The 21,243-nt window shown below is 37.2% G+C and overlaps 1 protein-coding gene across 4 annotated transcripts in view; it reads left to right on the top strand.

Moving 5' to 3' along the window:
• clip1b (CAP-GLY domain containing linker protein 1b) overlaps window positions 1-21,243 on the top strand; it is a 43,054-nt gene that overhangs the window by 5,275 nt on the left and 16,536 nt on the right. For 3 of the 4 annotated variants that reach the window (XM_026173063.1, XM_026173061.1, XM_026173062.1), the window contains exons 4-15: window positions 418-551; window positions 812-936; window positions 1,056-1,257; window positions 1,338-1,535; window positions 1,701-1,804; window positions 2,948-3,008; window positions 3,800-3,904; window positions 7,796-7,957; window positions 8,261-8,356; window positions 11,797-11,854; window positions 11,938-12,035; window positions 13,493-13,567. In XM_026173063.1, the coding sequence (XP_026028848.1) occupies window positions 418-551; window positions 812-936; window positions 1,056-1,257; window positions 1,338-1,535; window positions 1,701-1,804; window positions 2,948-3,008; window positions 3,800-3,904; window positions 7,796-7,957; window positions 8,261-8,356; window positions 11,797-11,854; window positions 11,938-12,035; window positions 13,493-13,567 (1,418 nt within the window). The remainder of the gene's footprint in view (window positions 1-417; window positions 552-811; window positions 937-1,055; window positions 1,258-1,337; window positions 1,536-1,700; window positions 1,805-2,947; window positions 3,009-3,799; window positions 3,905-7,795; window positions 7,958-8,260; window positions 8,357-11,796; window positions 11,855-11,937; window positions 12,036-13,492; window positions 13,568-21,243) is intronic. The other variant, XM_026173064.1, reaches the window with a different exon arrangement.

Raw genomic sequence — 21,243 nt, 5'->3', positions numbered from 1 at the left:
CCTAGCTAAAAGTCTATAGGTAGTAGACTACTGCTCTGCAACAAGGATCTTGGTCTCTAAAGATACAAAAAAAAAAAAAGTAACAAACCTTCTGCTGCTTATAGCGTTTTCTCTGCCTTGTTATTTTAGGTAGACACACAGTTGATTTCACAGCACAGCCATTTTCTTTACCTAGTGTTTAGAATGAATTTGTCAAACAAATTTCCAGTTTTAAAATCAGACTTTGGTCACATCACCCCACCTCCAGCTTTAACAGCTTTAAATAAAGGCTGTTGATCACAGCCAGAGACTGGAAGAAACAAAATAGCATTTGGGACATCTCACAGTTTTGCTTCAGTTAAGATGTTCTTACAAAGTGACTGACAAATGTGGACCCTGTGATCGTTCTTGTATTTGTTTTTTTTCTTCTTCCTTCAGCTCCAGGCACCGCCATTAAGACAGGCGGAGCACTTAACCGGATCCTGACATCCAGTGAGTCAGTGTCCAACCTCTCCGACCCAGATTCCACGAAGAAGAACAGAAGGGAGCTAAGGCTGGGAGACCGAGTGCTGGTAAGAATGACTGAATCCACTGTGACGGCTGGCGTTAGGGCAGAATATCAGTGATGTAGACATGGAGCCTCACAGAAAAGTTTATTGCTACACTACTCAGTGCTTTTTTTTTCCTAGGGCTGCTTGTGTAAATGTTTCAAGTTCGATAAATTGCTTGCTTCACCTTGAATAATTCCACTAGATTGAAGCCGTTATTGTAAATAGAAAAAAGATAACATTTTTAGATAAAAATGAATTTGCATGAATTGTTTTGTGTGTAGGTTGGTGGTACCAAGGCAGGAGTGGTGAGGTTTCTCGGAGAGACAGACTTTGCTAAGGGAGACTGGTGTGGAGTCGAACTAGATGAACCTCTAGGCAAGAATGATGGCGCTGTAGCTGGAACCAGGTAAAGAGCACAGACAGATTTTTAGTTTTATTTGCATAGCAAATTTACAATACTCTGAGCTCTGTCTGTAGTACATATGACAGAGGATAATTGCATAGTACAACCTGTCTCCTCCTCAGGTACTTCCAGTGCATGCCCAGGTATGGCCTGTTTGCTCCAGTTCACAAGGTGACCCGAATTGGCTTCCCCTGTACCACCCCTTCCAAGGCAAAGAGCTCACGGAGGAGGTCCATTCTCAAAAGAAGCCCCAGCGCTTCCTCCATCAGCTCCATCAGCTCCGCCACCTCCTCAATCAGTGGGAAACCCAGCCGAGCAGGACTGGTGAGATATCTGGTTAATCTGCGTGGTGCATGATTTAACATCTGCAGTGTGATTCACGAGTGCTTGTGTCATTTTTACAGCTGACAGAAACGTCAGCTCGGTACGCTCGTAAGATTTCAGGCACCACAGCCCTGCAGGAGGCTCTGAAAGAGAAGCAGCAGCACATCGAGCAGCTGCTGGCAGAGAGGGACCTGGAGAGGTGCGAGGTGGCAAAAGCAACCAGCCATGCAGGAGAGGTGCAGCAGGAGCTGACTCTGCTGAGGAAATGCCGGGATCAGGTGAGACACGTGAACAGTTCAGAATTTCAGAATAAATAAATAAGAAAATGAAACAATATCACATTTTGAAAATGGCATCAGTAGGTCAAACAAAGTGTGGTCTGTCACCAACATCTAACAGTTTACTTGTGATGTGTGCACTCATGTTAATTCTGTATGCCGCAGTACGCAGTGGAGATGGAGGCCAAGATGGATCAGCTGCGGTCGATGGTAGAAGCAGCAGATAGAGACAAAGTGGAGCTGCTCAACCAGCTGGAGGAGGAGAAGAGGTGGCTGACTTGACTTTACCTATAACCAGCTCCATATCTATATTCTGGGACTTAAGAATAGCTTAGCATGATAAGCAACATTTAGGCAAGAGTGGGAAGGAGTTCTTTCGAGGATGACTGGGGACAAAATATGGAATTACTAGATCTATAAAAAGCTTGGTTTTATAGTACACTGGTACCCAGGGCAGCTGGGCTAAAACAGTAGTGATGTGTTGCCTCTTCATTGTACCCTTTTAACTTCTAGCAGCTTTGTTTTGAATAAATTTTAATCAGGAAAAAGTATAATAAACTGACTAATACCTATATAGTACCTTTTTAAACACTCAAAACTCTTTCTGCTACAAGTCTCATTCACCCAGTCACACACAAATTAATTTTTACAGCGCTTTTATCTACACCTAAGCGCTTTCTCCCATTCACATAAGCAGACTTCATCCATTTGATCCACTGGGAGCAGCTTTGGGTGCAGTATCTTGCCCAAGACAGCAGGAATCAAAGACTGATCTATCACCTGGTTGGTGACCTGCGACCTCACCTGAGCCACAGCCTAAACCTGTACAAACCTATACACAGAGAGTTACATCTTAGTCCAGCTGAGAGGTGAGACAAGCATGGGAATCTTTTTCTAAGTCCTTAGGAAATTAAACTTGCTTTAATTTAGCAATTGCTTTTACATAGTAAAAGCTTTTTAGCTGTAGTTTGTGCATATGTCAACAGAAAATCAAGCACCCGTTAAGCTTTTAACAGAGCAAAGATATTAGCAAAATAACTTTAATTTTACTGTATATTTAGTTAAGATGAATTTTTTGCCATTTAGGATTTGCTGTCTTCTAAATAGTCAGTTTTTTCCGGATGAGCACTGTCAGTTGTAGCAGGTAGATCATTCTGATTGTCATCCACATGACAACGATACCGTCTGCCCTGAAATGCATACTTTGGAAATGCCTCATTTAATACAAGAGGGAGAAAAAGAGCAGCATCCTGTTTTCACAGAGAAGGTTCTTTCTTTGAAATAAGAAGGCTGCCAGAATGACTGGCAGTATCAGCTTGTTCCAGCTCTTCAGTAAATCTGTAGGGTTTTAATGACTGAGCCACTTGTGTGTTGTGATTTTAGAAGATTTTATTATTGTCCCTGTTTGACAGGAAAGTGGAGGACCTACAGTTTCGAGTAGAAGAGGCATGCATCACCAAGGGAGACCTCGAGGTAAATGTGGTTACATAATCCGATTCTCAATTAAACATGTTCTCTCACTTGTCCTATTCACCCGAGCTGTCTGCCTCTCACTGATCAGGCTGATACTTCTTTAATGAAAGTCTGGTATGATTTATTGACTCCAACCAAGATGAATAGTTTATCATCACTGTCAACTCGGCGTTCCACTGAGTGACATGTTAGTTTGATTTTCACTGTGATTCCTGACTCTTTTTAATTCACAACTTAGGATGACACCATAAAGCTGATGATCATTTTCTTCCAAAAAATGAGAAGTTGATTAAATCAGACTTGCTGCATAATGTTTTTGCCTTTCCTGCACTCTATCAATCATTTATCTTTTTTTGTTCAGACTTGTGTTCTATTCCTGCTCTTTTCATTTATTCATCTCAGATTTTTCTACCCATCTGCAGCACTTAAATTACCATTACTCTCATTATCTGTTTGTCCACATGTCTGTGTTTGAATGCCGCTTTTGTCTTCACTTTTTTTATGCCTTCATCGTGCATGTCTTTTCTGCATCTTTCTCACTCCCGGATTAGTCTTGTTCAATTGCTTCATGAAATGGAAACAAAAGTATCTGAAAGAAAGAGATGATCACAGTAACTAACTCTGGATACTCCAAACAAAAAAGCTGAAATGCTGCAAACCATCAGTGCTTTTGTACTTCCTGGTCTTCTCTTTAAAGTCTTGCCTTCTTTCTGTCTGTGGCACAAAGCTGGCAGCTCAGTGTTCGCAATGGTGTTTGTTTTTCCTCTCTTCCTGCTCTCTTTTACTAACAGACGCAGACCAGGCTGGAGCATGTCCACATAAAGGAGCTTGAGCAGAGCCTGCTCTTTGAAAAGACCAAAGCTGAAAAACTCCAGAGGGATTTAGAGGACACTAGGGTAATTCTGGCAGTTGTAGTGCCACAGCCTTTTTCCCCCGCTAGACTTAATAATCACAACTGGCATATACTGAAGGAACTGCAGCATGCAAACACCATGCAAATTGTCCACAGCCTTGCAATAGGGACATTAACATTTCATCTGCTTTGAGCTTTCCAGATAACCCATGTTTATTGTTTATACTAAACAATATACATATGTGCATAAAGCTTTATTAAAGGATATTTTTTGGAGATTATGGTTCTTTAGACTTAGTTGGCTTTAAAGAATAAGGGTGGAATCCTTCAACATTTTACTCCTATCAACAAATCCCATGAAAAGAGCAAAATCAAGCATTTTTGCATGATTTTGTCTCAGAAAATAAGCCATCAACATCCTCCACTCTATATCTCGGAGTGTCCTTGAGCAAAGTACTGAGTCACAAAACAGTGTGTCACAGCTGTGTGAGTGCTTGGAAGCTAGAAAAGTGGTGTAAAATGCAGTCTGTTTGAGAATACTGCCTTGTCTTTACCAGTAACATTATTACTCCTGTAGATGTCATCCTTCACAATAACTCACTGATGCATAGCATCAAAGAAACAAAGGATCAGTCTTGTTGTTTGCACAGATTTGCCTTTAATCATGTTTTTTCTTTACAAACTTTACAAACTAACAATGTAGAGATGTCAACAATATGTTGCTTTGCTTCATATACATTTTAATTCCGAATATTGAAACCAGTTCCGTGCCCTATCATTTTTATTCTGTAAATAAAGGTGTGTGGGCACGATTTCGCAACAATTTCAGGACAGTTAGCTCATTAAATCGGTGACGTTGTCCTTTCCCATATGTAGCACACAACAGGAGATAGTCCACTTCAGATGTGCTCTTATGACATGCACTGTTATGTTTGGACTATGTGATAGAGTATGCAGGAGGTGTAAACAAACATTATCAATGTAGGGAGCTGACAGATGAAAGTATACCTATTATGCTTATTGTCAATGTCATGTAATTATTCCGGGACTCTACTAGAGTAGTTTTGCATGATTCAAAGTTGAAAATAATTCATATTTATTTTATGCTGGGTCCTGTTGCAACTGGTCACTGTTTGAAACAATGTTAACAACTGTTTTGGTGTCCTTCTCTTTAAACCCAGCTTTTGTGCTCCTCACAAACCTTCTGTTTTAGACTGGGGGTCTGTACCTGAAGGCCCTGAGATGATCATATTTCAGATATCTGATGTCTGAAACCATCAGAGCCCTGGAGAGCAAACAAATAGTATGTGTTTGAGCCTTTCACTACCTGACCTTTTCATGGGACTTGCTGACCTTAAGATAAATGTAGAAGACTCCCATCCTATGTCTTTTAACCTGAAGCTTTGACATATTTTTGATGAGTCAAACGCTTCTGTAGTAAAGCAATAAATTCCCATTTGGACCAGGTCTTCTGCTGGTTGTTGGAACTTTGCTGCAGATCTGCCACCTCTCTTTCCAGTGGGAGTGGATTTTTTTCTTATGAATGAATGTTTGGTTTGTTTTAGCCAGTTGTATAGCCAAAGTTCTTGATGTAATCTCTCTCTCTGTGCAAAGGTCTTAAGCCATCCCTCATCTCTTTATTATTAAAACAAGTGCAAACACACATGGAAATCCAGTATATAAGGCAAAAACAGAGTTTAAACCATTCTTACAAGCTTTAAAGCCAATATTTGGTATGACCACCTTTATTCTTCAACACAACCTGAACTGAAGTCTTCAGGAATATTTCTCTAGGCTTCCTGAGGGACATTCTAACGCTCTAAAAAAAAAAAACATTTTTACATTTTAAGATGATCACACTGCTTCAATATTGTAATGTTGAGTTCTGAGCTATGGGGAGGCCAAGCCGGGACTCATAGTGTTCCAGTGTGTGTGTGTATTGCATTGACAGTGTGTTTGCCATGCTGAAAAATGTTGCATTGCCAATGAGATGGTTTCAAAGTAGTATTATGTGGTGGATCAAAATCCATTTATAATTACATTAACTTTGACAAGATCTCCAACATCACTGGCTGAAATGCACCCCACACTGTGACAGAACCTCCACCATGTTTTACAGATAGGTACAACAGTGAGCATTGCTTTCTCTTGACCTCTTCTGTATGTAATATCAAGGTTTTAAAATTTGGATTGATCACCATCCAGAAGTCCAGTTATTGTGTAATTTACCATACTTAAACCTTTTCCTTCTTTAAGAATGGCTTCTTGACAGTCACCCTTCCATTGAGACCATTTCTGATGAGGATTTAGTGAACAGTAGATGAATCAACTGAAGGGGCATATGCATCTCTCAGGTCCTATTTTAAGTCTTTGCTGGATTTTTTTCCTGCTTCTTATTGACATGACATTCAGATGCGTTACTTCTACTGTAGTTTTTGGGGCTGCCACTTCGTCCTTTCTTCTTTACGTGTCCATTTTCCCCAGAACATTTTTTTTTAACGAGACTATGTACATATCCATATGCCAAGATATAAATATATGTCATATGCTAAGGTTTAAACTAATAGCTTTTTGGGAATCACGTTGTTTCAGTAATATAATTTTATGCCTATCAAACTGTTATTGTTGGCAGTTTTTATGGGTTCAGGTAAAGAAATTGAATAAATTGTGTTTTTGTGAAAGATTGCGTGGGATTTCCTTTGAAAATGGTGAGGTACAAAGAGTTGACTGAAAATGTGGGCAAAAGTAGGCAGAGTTCAAAGAAGAACTTTGAAAGACCTCCAGAATGCCTGGAGAAATATTGCTTAAGACCACCTTAAAAAGATCTAAGCTAAAATCTAAGCTTTGGAAGGTTTGGAAATGAGGGTTGGCTCAAGATTTTTGTACCTGTATTGTATAATGAAATGTACAGAGGCTACTTAGTTTAGCTTAACATAAAGAATGTAAGCTGTCAGATGACACAAAGATTCAAATAACTGAATATGTATTCATTTCTACTCTTTGGTGCATTTTGGTATTTCTTTGTACCGCAACAGGCTATTTAATACCTACTTGGTTCAGCCACAATTAAATAGCAAAAGTGCAGATTGTTACAGGCTGTAGTGTTCATAACAGTAAATGTCATTCATTATAGGGCTTATGTCTAACACATTAATGTAAGGGAGAAACATTGTGATATGTTTTACTCAATTATATGTCATATTTAAAAATACATTCTTTTAAAAGTACAAATAAACTGATATTCAGTAAACCTTTACTTCTTAAGGCCAATAAAATAACCCATTTGATGTTCAGCATGACTATATTTTCTATTATCCCCAAGATAACGTCCATAATATACTTAACATTTATTCAGTCATGAAAATAAATACATTTGCCAAACAGGGGTAAATTGCAATAGCTGTAGTTGTAATAACCATTCTGTGGTGTCTATAACAGGAAGAAAATTCAGCGGTTCCCTTTAAAGCGCCATATCTTGAATATGAAGATTTCATACATTTCGACACCGTATTTAACAAGATGATAAAGTTGCAGAAATCGTCATAAACAGCAGCTTTTAGCTGTTTGACTGTGGCTGCTCCATCACTTTTTTCAGTCTTTATGCTAAGCTAAGCTAGCTGCTTGTTTTAGGTTCATGTCATGTCATGGTGACATATCTTACAGATTCTGTCTAATTGATTTCTGACCCAAGTAGGCTAAGTAACCGTAGGCTCCCTAATTAATTAGGTAAGTATGAAAAAGGAAAATGAGGCTATAAATTAATAATTAAATTAATGTGTTTCCCTTACTTATGTGACTGTAAAGTAAATGTCTTTGCATTTTGGACAAACCAAGCAAATGATTACATATGAGCAGGCACTACTAATCTCCTCTCTCATGCCCCCTGTCTCCTCTTTGCCCCATAGCCTCCTCATGACTCTGCTTTCTGCTGTAGGTGGCCACAGTGTCTGAGCGCTCCAGGATAATGGAGCTAGAGAGGGAGGTGGCAGATCTCCAGCTCAGGCTCCGGGCGTCCCAGCAGAAGGAGGATGCTGTGTCTCTGTCACAGCAACAAATCAGCAGCCTCAAGGCACAGGTTCAGTCTCAGGAGAAGAAGGTTTGTAGAAAGCACCAGAGAATTCTTGACTATGGTGTTTTGTTCAGCGATTCCTGTGCCACAGCTTTATAAGAAACATAATTGCTTGTTGAATGTGTTAGTCATCATTTATCATTATTATTGAAATTGTTACATGATTGTAAAATCAGAAGAACTGGTATAACACTCTTCATTCAACCCACCATCTAGTAAAATGTGATACTCTGTGTGGTCTGTTGAAGTTACTGTGATGATGCATAATTTATGGCTCTATACAGATATACATATGTATGTTTTATGGTCTATACTGTGTGCTTCGAACAGATCAGTGAGCTGAGTGTTGACCTGGAGAGCAAGCAGAAAGAGCTTCAGTCTGTACAGCAGGATAAGACGTCTTTGGAACAACAGCTAACCAGTCTGGTAAGAAGGAAAGAGACTCTGGACATAAATAAATACAATACACATGTTCAGAGAAATGACAATGTACTGTAGCCCATCTTTGAACTTGTATACTTTACCTGTCTGTCAATAATAATGGCTTTTAAAGTGATACATCTAAGAGAACGTAGACAAACATAGCTCTTTGTTATGATAACTCACATTTACATTATTTTTTACATTGGTCTCAATTATTAATATCTAACTTATTGTGAACTTTTCAAGCAAGTATAAAAATATAAAAGGCCTAAAAACATTAATAGAAAATTATTTAAAATGTACAGGTTGGCTTACATAAAAGCAGAGTGTTGCGTTTTTATTGTAATAGCACTTATATTCTTCTATTCTGACACATACCTCACATATTATAATAATTTAAGAAACTTAAAATGAATAAAACTAAAACAAAAGGAAATAATTTTAAAGTAGAAACCATAGAACTTAAACAAAAATGAAAAAAATCAGAGAGCATTATTGCCAATAAAATAGCTGTCATAATGCATTACAAGTCAGAAACAAATAAGAAGTACACAAAATGAGTGAGTAGGTGGAGAAAGACATAGGATTTGTGAGGTAAGGAAATTATTAGATCATCCCCAAAACAACAAAACTGCAGGCTTGGAGATTGAGGAAACAAACCATCTATAAGAGAGACAGTCATGCATAACACTACTTGTAGTCTGGATTAAATACAAAAATCATTTGAATAATCGTATAAATTCTTGTTTTCTCAGTACAATTATTGATTTAAAAAAATTCTTTAGACCCTCCCTAACTTGGTAAAAATGAAAATTAAAAACTAGTGAGGATTAAACTAGATTAATAAAAAAAATAGATGCAAACTCAAGACAGTGTGAGGAAAGTGTTACACATTATTGAACAAATTTTAAAAAAAAAGAAAGGAAAAAGTTATTCTACTCAGTTTGAGTGCTTTTGATTGGATTGACTGGGATTTTCTTAATCTTGTAATGAACATATTTAGTTTTAGTGAAACGTTTGCATCCAGTCTTTGTATTCTTCACTTACAGCATGGACAAACGTTAACATTACAATGAGACTGCTTGCTCAGCTAGCCCATATTTCTGTAGTAGGTGAGGAGTACAAATCCTGAGTTTGAATCAGTGATGCAAGATCCTAGATTTGGGCAGTGTGCATATTATTCCATTGCCCCTGTGTGTAAGATTGTTAAAAAGTGCAAGCTCATTCATTTTAGAAACTTGAGCCAGACATATCGGCTTGACAAATCAAACAAAGGTTGAAGTAAACTGTCACCCATCTAGGCTTGCTGGCAGGAATGTTGATCATGCCCATAAATTTTGACTGGCACCTTTGTCCTACCTGTTTGGAAGGAAGTAACAACCATTATTTCTTAAGTCTTGGGCTTTAATGTTTGTAGAACTTGGTTAGATCTTAGATCTTGGTTATAACCCTGATGGACTAAGCAGTGCTGACAAAAATAGCTTCTGGAAGCACCATGCAAACAAGCCATTACAAGACACTGGCTTCAGAAATTGTCCTACTGCCACACTGTCTGTTAATATTTTCAAACATATACATTATATGGAAGAAATTACTTCTATACCGCTCCAAAAAGAACTGGGAGAAATGGTTAGTTATTTGGCCTTTGAGACAAATTGATAGTACTGATGATGACAAGCATGTTATTTTAATACATTTATACAGAGTTTGTAAACTTCATATTTGCCAGAATTTTTATAATGTGTAAACATTATTTTTAAAAAAGTACAAAAAAAGGTCAAAATGAACTACAAATTAAAAAGTAATTGGGGTAAAATAAAAGTTAAACTGCTCTGTTTCCCATTTTTATATATTTTTATTTTATATATATATATATATATATATATATATATTTTACAAATCAATGCAGGTATTTATTTTTATTTTGAACTACTTACTGCAGGAATTACATTCTTAACACTTTATATATTAGGATCAGGATTAAAATTAATTTTAAAATCTTGATTGTATATTATTTTTTTCTTAATGCAATTATTGTGATTATGTTAACCCTTCAAAGCCTGACCCATAAAATAATTTTATTAATTTTATAGATTTTTTTAAAATAAACTGTTTATTAAATCTTGTGAGAAATGAACTGCTTTTAGTTGTTCATTGTTAAAAAACTACTTCTTCAGCTACCTGTGGCTTACTGTATGAACTCAACAAACAGTACTTACTGACAGCTTATTCAGTTTGCCTACTGACAATAGAATAGGATAGAAAAGAATAGAATAGAACAGCCCTTTATTGTCATTGCACATGTACAATGAAATTATGGGTGCTCCACGCCAACTGTACAGGAATGCAGGAATAAATAACAGACAGGAGAATTATATATAATACAATATATACACTATACAAGAGGAATGTGTACAAAACACTAGAGAGGCAGACATTGGAGAAGAAAGTGCTTGGAAGCAGTGCAAAAGGTCTGAGTGTGTGCGTGAGTGGCTGGAGTGATGAGGCATCTATAAAAAGACCACAGATGTTTGGCTAAAACAAACAAGCGATACAGCTTTCTCATCCTGTTAACCCCATTCAATTCAACGGCATTTAAATAGAAAATGGTGGTGTCAGGATATAGAGCACATTTAACTCCTAAATTTGATCTTTTAACTTTGAACAGCAATTACTACTTTGACATAAGGCCTGTCTCATCAAAATAGCTGGAGGAAGTTTTGGTGTAGACATTTAAAAGGTGATCATTTAGCTGGTACACAGGATGAATAGATTGTGACTGTTTAGTAAGTGAATATTATATTGTCATCGCTCACAAGAGTGCATATATAATAAATGAAAATGCCAGACCTATTGGGAAACATCCTTAAAGATTCAAAGACAAGAAAATTAATATGTTCCATATGGAGCAAGCATGAGGAACACATGGAAATAATTGTGCTGTATAATAAAAGAAAGAAATCCTCAGTAACTGTTGCTGTATTGATGTACAGGGCTATTTACTTTGAGAATTAACTCTAAGTAAATATGCAAGTGGATATTTTGGCAATTGTGCCAAAAATCAAGAAACATGAATCAATCACAAAAATAAAAGTTAAAATTATTATAGTAATGTTTTGGTCTGAATTGTCACAATAATGTTACAGAGTCAGTCGTTTTGCTATTATCACTGACAGAAAAGCAAGAACATGAGTTGTGCTTAAACTCTTCAGCACATCTTCTAAATGAAGTGCAATGTTTGTGCGGGTGGTTCGTGGAGCTGTAGCTTCGTCTTATTTAATCACTCTGTGTTTTTGTTTGTGAGGATCGTTGAGAGCAGAATTTCATCCAACAACCTTGTATGCTTTCTGGAGCCAGTCATTATTCCCTGGTTAGCTCAAGGTTCAAGAATGCTGCTGTTTGAGTGATTAGCTCGTGGTCAAGCTGATGCCTCTCCGTTTCAGAGAGAAAAACTTGAGACAGCTGAGGAGGAGAACAGGAAAGCAGCAAAGACAATGCAAGGTAAACATATCTGCTGTATATCTGCTACCTTTATTCTCATTTCAGTGAGTGATTTGTTAAAGCTGCTATCTCTTTTCTGTTAGGATTGGAGCAGATTGTGGAGCGTTCAACGAAAGACTACCAGACCCTGAAGGAGGAGAATCATTCCAGGGAGAAAGAGCTGAGAGCCCAGCTGACACAGGTAGGTGTGCACATGTACAAAATACACTTATTCAAGAGGTTCAGTTTGACGTTACTCACTTTTGATTTTCATTAATATTTTATTTTATTTTATTTTATTTTTACTGTATTACATTTACATTTACATCTGTTCATTTGACTGTAAAAGGCCATACCCACAATCCAAACATTTGTCCTAACACCGTACAAAAAAAAAAAGAAATATTTAGAGTAATTTCATAGTAATTCTCTAGAAAGAAAAGTTGGCAAGATATTAACCCTAATTTGATACAAATTACTGATAAGTAAAACGGTTCATTTAACAATTTATTGTGACTGATTATCTTGGTAATTTGGGCATTTTAATTGAATTTATGAGTGAAATTGTACATCTTGTAATTTCTTATAATTTTATTGCCATGAATTTTTTTTTTTGTGTGTGTGTGTGTGTGTGTCTGGTGTGTTTGTTGTGTTTGGGGACAATAAAGTTACCGTTGACTATTCACAGTATTATTTCCATACATTTTGAGAGGAATTACAGTTGCTGCTTTTTTTAGAGAGATAATTTTAAAGAGCTATCTGTTATTGTTAAATTAAGGCACACTACGCATGTGGCCGATCTCTAGCCACATATACTGTATAAAACGCAATTAGGTGGAATAACAACGCCCATATAGGCAACAATATTCAAGATGGTGGGGCAACATGGCAGCTTCCGCAACGTGGCGCCTGCTCCAGATTATGAAACAGTGCTACAACAATTCCTATAGAAGACTTTTGTTCCTTTACTACTTTTACATTCCCAGTGGTCTCTTTTTCAGATTTTTTTTTTTTTTTTTACACATCAAACATGGTGGGAGAAAATGTATAAATGCAGCAATGAAAAATTGAAAAACTAGACAGTTTTTCCTGCTAATGAATATCTGCTGAATGCATGTAGTCTTTTTTTCTACTGCTTTTGTTTCTGAAAGTAGACCGGACAGTTTGCAGTTCTTTTTTGCCTAAAGCCACAGCTTTCATACTTCTGTTCATGCTTCAAGAAACCCATTAGAGATTAATGTAAGGGTGAAACAGCAGGAGAATCTTGAGGCTGAATTTCCTTTTTTAGCCAACATCCTTAATGAGTTCTAATCGCTCTGTTCTATTAATAGAGTACTGTTTTTGAGTGCTAATATGACTCTGTTTGACTCTGTACTTAGTTTTTTTTAAAGTGGTTTGTTTAGTTATCCAAAACAGAAACAAGACTCAGGGAAGGTGTATGCATTAACTCTACAGTGACTAAATCTACCACAGTGTGTGAGGCGCACTCTACCTGGTAGCTTTTTTTAACCCAAAGTGTCATTTAGTGAATAATTAATGAAAAAATTTGTATGTGAACGTTTTTATATATCCAGAGGGAAAATAGGCTTGTTGTTAAACATGTGCATTTCTTTCTGTACTATAACATACATCTCATACTGGCTGCATTATATTTTCCAGGCCACTGAAAAGTCAGAGAGGTTGGCCTTTTCGCTGGAGCAGTTGACCCTTGACAATAGGACACTGGAGACACAGGTGAGCAGAGGGCTTTCATTGGACATATGTGGGATGATGTTTATCACCTGTGGATACTGTGGATACACACTGCTGTGACTGAGGTCAACACAGTGGTTTTACAAGTTCTATTCTATCCCTTGGTCTTGTTATCTTCTCTTTCACCAGTGTTAGCTGTTAGCTGAGCCCTGCCTCCCTGATAGTTACTGCACTTGCTATTCTACTTTGTGTGCACTGATCAGAGTCTACAGAAGTTCAAGCTGTTTCAAACCAAAGCAGTTTCTTATTTTGAGCCATTGATTGTGTCACCCGACATGATGACTGTCTCTAACAGATGTTCTTGGCTGCAGCTAATCAATCAGTTGAAAATATTTTCTATAGCTGTCTTTATGTTATTTTTTTATTTTTTATGAAAATGCAAAAATGTTGCATATAGGCTTGATGCTGACAAGATCGAGGCGACAACAACGTTTCCCAAAATAGCTTGTAAAAGCATTGCCAAATATATTTTAAAGTAATGTGTTTCCTCTTCAACATTTAACGGATTCCTCTATTAATAGACTAACACCGTTTGGCTGTTGAAACAATATCTCACATTAGCATTTATGCTCCAGCAACTCCAGCAATTGACTGAGCTTATGCTCAGTCAATTGCTTGAGCATAAGCCTTTTGTAGGGCAGATCAGAGCTGCTTAACTATATCTTGTGCTGCGTTCCATTTGAAGTGGGAAGTCAGAAATCCTACCTTTTAGTTTAAATCAACTGGAATGCCCCCTTGAATTGTGCTTCTCACTTAAAAAGTGGGAGAAGCCTCACCAACCCCAACTTTGTAACATAGGAGTAGTTCATGTAAACATGAGCAAAACTGTGTTAAACAGTGTGCCCTCCGGATCTAATTTTTTTATTATTATTATTTACACTTTTTAAAAAATTATTTACCCTTTATTTTAGTTTTCATAATAATTAATTATATGTCCAAATTGAAATGAAATACCAGTAATTCTTCATGAATCTAAGGATTTAATTAATTTTAATCTGTAGTCTCTGGCAGGTGGATGGCATTTATAACCAGTAATGAACAGTCAGAGCTACACCAGCATCTAAGCATTGGTTCTTTGTGGCTGCTGTTTGTTGCATGAAATTAAAATAGCAAAAACTATCAACTATGACACAGTGGATGTGTTAGTTGTAAACAGGAATTCCTTTAATTATTGAATTATGCATTAGAGCAGCAAACACTATTTAATCCATCTCTGACCCTTTGCTGTTGGTATTGTACAGTTTCAGTGTCACATGCTTGTGTTCTACTTCATGTCGCCACAACCCCGTGAAAGAACTTGCACATGCACATCAGTTCAGCTTCTGTAGCCTGCAGGGTTTTTGTTACATATTCACATCAACATTCCCACACCGACCGCATGTGATTGGGCCAGTCATCGTATTTAATCAGCCACCCATGAAATACTACAGTCCATCCCTCTTGTTGTATTTCCTCCTTCTATGCTTTCCTGTGTTTGCGACTTGCACTTTCAGCTGTAACTTTATATTTTTGTTATCTTATACTCAGCAGCTCTACTCCGTTTGCACTCCACATGCAGAGGATCATTCACTGCATGGCTCTTGCTCAAATAATGCATGTTCATCTTTGCTATTTGTCAGCTTGCCTGTGGGCTCCAGATGGCGAATCTCCTCACTACAAAAGAAATGCACAGGAGATTAGAGTAGGAAATGAAAAATGAACATAAACATGCTTTATGTTTGACATAAACTATATAATTTATTGGCCCAGCATTTTTCCTACACACTTTGATCAGCACTGCAGCTGTACTCTCCCACTGTTTTACAGAGAAGTACTGAAGGAATTTGAACACAGCTTCCTTTCTATACCGTTTGTTACTTGATGAATTCATGGATAATTAAAATACCATCCTATTGGTGTAAGCAGAAAAAGAGACACTTAAATTAACATTATAAGAACATGATTACATATATAATCAAAGTTGTATGTGCATACTGATGACAAGCAAGTTATGGCTTGTTTCTAAACCCCTGTTACTCCAGTGGCAAGTTTATATACTTGAGTCAACTTAAACTGAGTATATAATATAACACCAGCTTGACATGATTTAAGTCATCTATGACCCCTGCCTAATCTCCATTTTTTTCTGTCCTCTCTCCCACTCTTTCTCTATCGGATGTCTGCTCTCACTTTCTCTCTGATTCTCTAAAGAGGGTTTCATGGTCCAGGAGAGGTAGCATGTTTGCTCTCCACTTAGCTATATTTAACTAAAGCTAAGCTAAACAGCAACACTAGATATGAAAAAACACTTAAACTAAAATAAAAATAAAAAACTGGCAATTGAAAAAGACAAAAAATAACCGAAATATCGTGTGCTTATGAAATTTCCAGTTTTTGTCTTTGTCAGTGTGCTTAAATGTGAAGATAGCAGGTTGCTGCAGATAATTATTGTGACTGAAATATCGGCACTACATGTTTTATGTTTGTATTATAATACCTATAATAAGTCTTGCAAAAATACCACCCACATTATAATAATTGAAAAGCTAAAACTAAGACTTAAACATAAAACTACAATGTTTCTGCTAATCATTCATTAGCAAGTTTAAATTGACAATTCAGTGTGTTATTCTACCATTGAGACATGGTGAGCTTTGGAAATGGATACATATTTTTAGCTAAGGTCCATTTGGTGTCAGTTGTCTCTAAAAGGACGAAGGATCCCTAATAATTTAATAAATATACAAATTACATTTCTACATAGATTTAACTACGTAATATTTTCTATTTTAATATGTTGTACATAATATTTTATGCAGTTTTCGTAAAATATTTTTTGTTAGTCATTCTAAAGGTTAAAATAGAATTTTACCTTGTTGGTTATTTATGTAGTAAATGTTAGTCATTTTGAAGTTACATAATTAGAACTGTGAGCACTCAAAATAAGCACCTCCTGCACAGTTCAACTCCTCTTTGTGTAAATTATTTAAGCTTTCATCAATGACGTTTTAATTCAGTATAAATGTTACATTTTGGATGCTTTCTTTCTGTTTGCCAGCACTGCTGAATAGTAGCATGTATCAAATTCACGTGTGTATATTTTAATTCCAAATTTTTTGGTAGCTGCAGGAGGGAGAAATCTGACTTTGTGCACTAAAACTAACACTCACGTGATCAAGCAATTATTCAGCAGAGATGCTCTTACGTCTAGCTCTCTTCTCCACTCACCCATGATGCTGTAGGTAGTGATGTAACACTGCACATGTCAGAGTGAGCTGCTGTGTGAGCGTGTGTGTGTGTGTGTGTGATGGCAACATTACATCAGTATGCATCAGTATAAACAACTGACTTGAGATCAGTCTCTTTTGTGTTTTGTGTTGTGTCCAAGTTATTATAGTTTTTTTTTTCATTAATATCTTCATTGAATTAATTCCTACTCTGAGCATTCTAATATGTATACAGAGATGAAAAGTAAGGAAAAAGAAAAAAGGGGCTGACTGCAGATCATCTTAATGTGCAGTTCTCTAATTAAGCATGTTATTTTTCGTTCAGCTGCCTAACAAATTTAAAAGCACCAAATTAAAATCACAAGAGGCTTTTTATAGACAGATCCTCAGGAACACAACACAGAGGTCTTATCACTTTAGATTACTTATGAAAGAGTCCCAAATATTCTGAAAGAGTAGCATTACCTGTTTTTGCGTTTGTGCTGATATGCTGTGTTTGGTCTTCATTGAGTATGTTACTGTGCATTATGACCAACTTCATGGACATCTTCATTTTAGACTTGTCTGTGTTGCAGACGTCTTGGGGTGAGAGAAGAGCCTTTTTCCTGGGAACACTTTGGGAAAAAAGACATACTAACCTTTTGTTATCAGTTTTAACATTTAACATGCTTTATGAGACCTGTAGAGTCTGAGATGTTGCAGTTTCTCTGAATATTACAGTCTGACCTTTGAATACATTTTTTTAGGATGTCCACTCTTAGAAAGATCAAGATCACGGGTGATGTCTTTCCTTCTTGGCATTGTGTTAACACATGGACTAAGTGCTTCAGTCCAGCAAACTACCAAAGCTCATACTCATCCCGCTCTTGCTGATGATCAGTTAGTTTATTTGATTAGCAGCACCCGATTGTTACTTACCCTTTGAATTCCTATGGAAACAGTAAGGATCTACTTCAGCTTTGTTTTAAGACCTTCTAAGGAGCAGATGCTGTTTTTATTATAACCTGAAAAACTTGAAATAGGGCATACTTTCTTTTCCACATGACTGTACATAGCATACATTAGGGGTGGGGGGAAAAAATCGATACTGTGTAGTATCGTGATATTTTGTTTGCTAATAATGTATCGATACAGGGACAGCAGAAATCGATATTTTGTTACAAACAATTTGCTCTGACTTCAGAGTATGTTGATCAGCTCCTTTTTCTGAGCAAGAATCCTGACATTCCTTCACTGTCCAAATGTGTTTAACTTTTTTTTGGCAGCAATAAACATGACAGTTTACTTATTTTAATTTAAGACATGTTTTATTTTAATTAAGTTTAAAACTTTTTTTATGTAATGTAAAATTATATTTTGTTTTAATTTACTTTCAAAGTCTTCAGTTGCTGAATGGGCTGCATAGTTTTCATAAATTGCATAGTTCAGAATAGCTATAATTGTACCAGATGGTTGCATTCAGTTAAATTGGACTAGACTGTAATACAAACCGTTCAGTTTGTCAACAATAAAGCTGACTGAAATGAGAGAAAGACTGAGTGTGAGACTTTGATATTAGATAAAATGAATATTGATAAAGTTCACCTTTATGTACAGAATCTGAATATCGCAAAATATTTTAAAAAATTGCAATAATATCGTATCGTGCGTTAAGTATTGTGATAATATCGTATCGTGAGTTGTATAGTGATTCCCACCTCTAGCATACATTGTTACATTTGAAAGGAAAATGGTGTGGCACACGGTCCCGTAAAGACTAAAGAGTACTGTAAATAACAGGGTTGGAGCAGATCTGCCTTTTAAACAGCATGACTCCATTTCTAAATTACCCTGGCCTCTCTGTCTGCATTGTGTTCTGTAAAATATAGATTCATACTGGCACATTATAGACGACATGAAACAATAATTCTGATATTTTTGCCGTGTGCCATTATAGACAAATACCCACATAGCAGACAGGTCTGGCATAGATGGCACTGTTTTTGTAATGGCATGCCATATCTGGCCCGATTGTGGTGTGGTTTATGTGGCCCAGGCTCATAGAAAACAGGTCTTCCCTAGATACAGCATCAATTGGCACTTCTGACTAACTGGTGTCATGGTAGGGTGTAGGTCAACCAGATGTGGGCCAGGTCTGGCAATGATGGCACTATTTATGTTCCTGTTTTCCTGTTTTAGTTAGAAGACCCAAATGCCACGTTGCAATACTATACTGCTATGGTAGCCAGTGTTTCAAATGCTGGTTTGACAGGTTTGTGAGTGTACACTTTGTCCAAAACCTAGTGAGGGTTTACTCATGTTTACCACTTGGTGGCTGTAGCTCAGGAGGTAAAGCAGGTCACCTACTGATCGGAATGCTAGTGGTTCGATACCTGGTTCCTCCAGTCTGCATGTAAAGAGTGTGAATGTGTATGAATGTAGTTAGGAAGCACTCGGTTTAGAGAAAGTGTGTGATTGGGTGAATGTGGCATGTTGTATAGAGCACCTGGAGTAATCCGGGAGAGTAGAAAAGCGCTACATAAGAATCAGTCCATTCACTGTCTGAACAGAGTTTCGTCATGTTACTTTTGTGCTATTATGTTCCGGCACATTGTTGTTATTACATGGCTTGATTGAGGTACACATTAGGCTGACATCTGGGGCCAGAGCTGAAACTGTTCTGGGCCAGCACAGGACCAGCAGTGTGTCTGCAACTGGCCTTGTGCTGGACCATGTATGGGCCACATCTGGCAAACCAGATGTGGGCCACCAAAGGGCCGTCATTTTTTGTGGTATGTGGGCAATGTGTAAGCACATTGTGTGGGCCAGATCCGGGCCATACCAATTTTGCTATGTGGGTAATATTTAGGTCCGGCCATAAAGACAAATACACCACATTTAAGTAAAGTGCAGTAATTTCCTAACTTAGTTCATGGAAAGAACATCTTCATTTCAAATAAACTGTTTTACCATTTAAACCGTAACGTGTAATAACCTAACATAAGTATTTCTAATAATAAAAATAATTCTACATGTAGATGCATTTCTTTTCTATTAGCTGGTTCCTAAAGCTGACAACTAAAACTATGGACTGATTGATCTAGAATCAGGCATTGCTGTATAGACATTAACTGGTCATGTGGATAATGATTAGCTGCAGCCCTAGTTAGATTTCCAGAGTATCCATGCTATAACACATCACTAAACGAGTGCAGGAGCCTAAAGTATGAAGGCATGTCTGGTAGAATGTACATTACATGTTGTTGCAGTCTCCAACTGAGGGTTCAATCTGAGATGCTGAAATTCACCAATGAATGAATGGTCAAAATTCTCATGCGCGTGTGTGCATGTGGTGTGCACAAACCAGATTGTGAGCTGCAGAAAGGTGGGGGGGAGTCTGAGGAGGAGCTTATTTAGGCTTACATAATGGAAGTGCTAACCTAACCTGACTCTGTGTGTGTGAGAGAGAGTTGTACAGGCAACACGCTCTCCATTTCTCTCTCTCAGTCGTGCACAGCAGGGTATGAGAGCTGATGGTTTATTGATGCCTAGCGGCTTGTGTTGGTGTATGCATTTTATAGACAGAGTGAGAGGGGAGGCATTGTCACAACACTGCTGTCGTTTAGCGAGGGAACGCATCTGAAATCCAGCAGTGGTAAGCTGTGTAGGTATGGACATAGCTGCTCTGCATCAGGGTTACTCCAACAACCTCTATTCGCCTCACTACCAGGTAGGATCATTCATTAGATTTATTTATTTATTTATTTTTAGCACATCAAACTGAGAGGAAAACCTTCAGTGCTGCAGTCATTTTCTAATACAGTAGTATCTCTTGGTCATTGTAAGCAGGTGAATGATCCTTGCCTGTGCCTGTAACCTATTGGATAATTCTGTATTTTGTGCTTGTTTGTGTGTCTTCATGTGTTTATGCATTCAATTTGGACATTATCATAATAGAATTAAAAAAAACTCTGAAGCTCAGCTGCAGTTAATATCACAATGTGTAAATGTGCAAATGGAAACATGCTCTAAAAGGCTAGCATGAGGTTTTTATAATGTATTTATTTTCTTTTTTGTTTCAGCAAAAACATAGACTTCAAAGTCATACTCGTTAATTAATTATTGACTGGCGCTGTTCTAAAGCAGCTGATATCACAGCGCTGTATGTGTCCGAGAAGCGCTTTGAAGCTTCAGGAGTGATTTCAGATGTGTTTGGAATCTCTGCCATGTGACTCAAATGGGAAACAAAAAAGTTTTCTTGCAGTAAAGTTGAAGGAATAGATCTTTCTGGGGCTTTTATTTTTAGTTCCAGCTCATGCTGCTGTCTGCTTGCCTCTTTGGTCTGCTGGTGTATTTTAGGTATTACCTCTGGTCTCACTCTTAGTGACCCAGATATTCTTTTTTTCTTACTGCAGTTTTCTTGAATGCAAACCAAGGAATGCAACGATCATTTAGAACAAGATGTTGAATATA

The sequence above is a fragment of the Astatotilapia calliptera genome, chromosome 7 (genome assembly GCF_900246225.1).
Source record: "Astatotilapia calliptera chromosome 7, fAstCal1.2, whole genome shotgun sequence".
NCBI classification, from domain to species: Eukaryota; Metazoa; Chordata; class Actinopteri; order Cichliformes; family Cichlidae; genus Astatotilapia; species Astatotilapia calliptera.
This window is presented reverse-complemented; position numbering and strand designations above follow the sequence as displayed.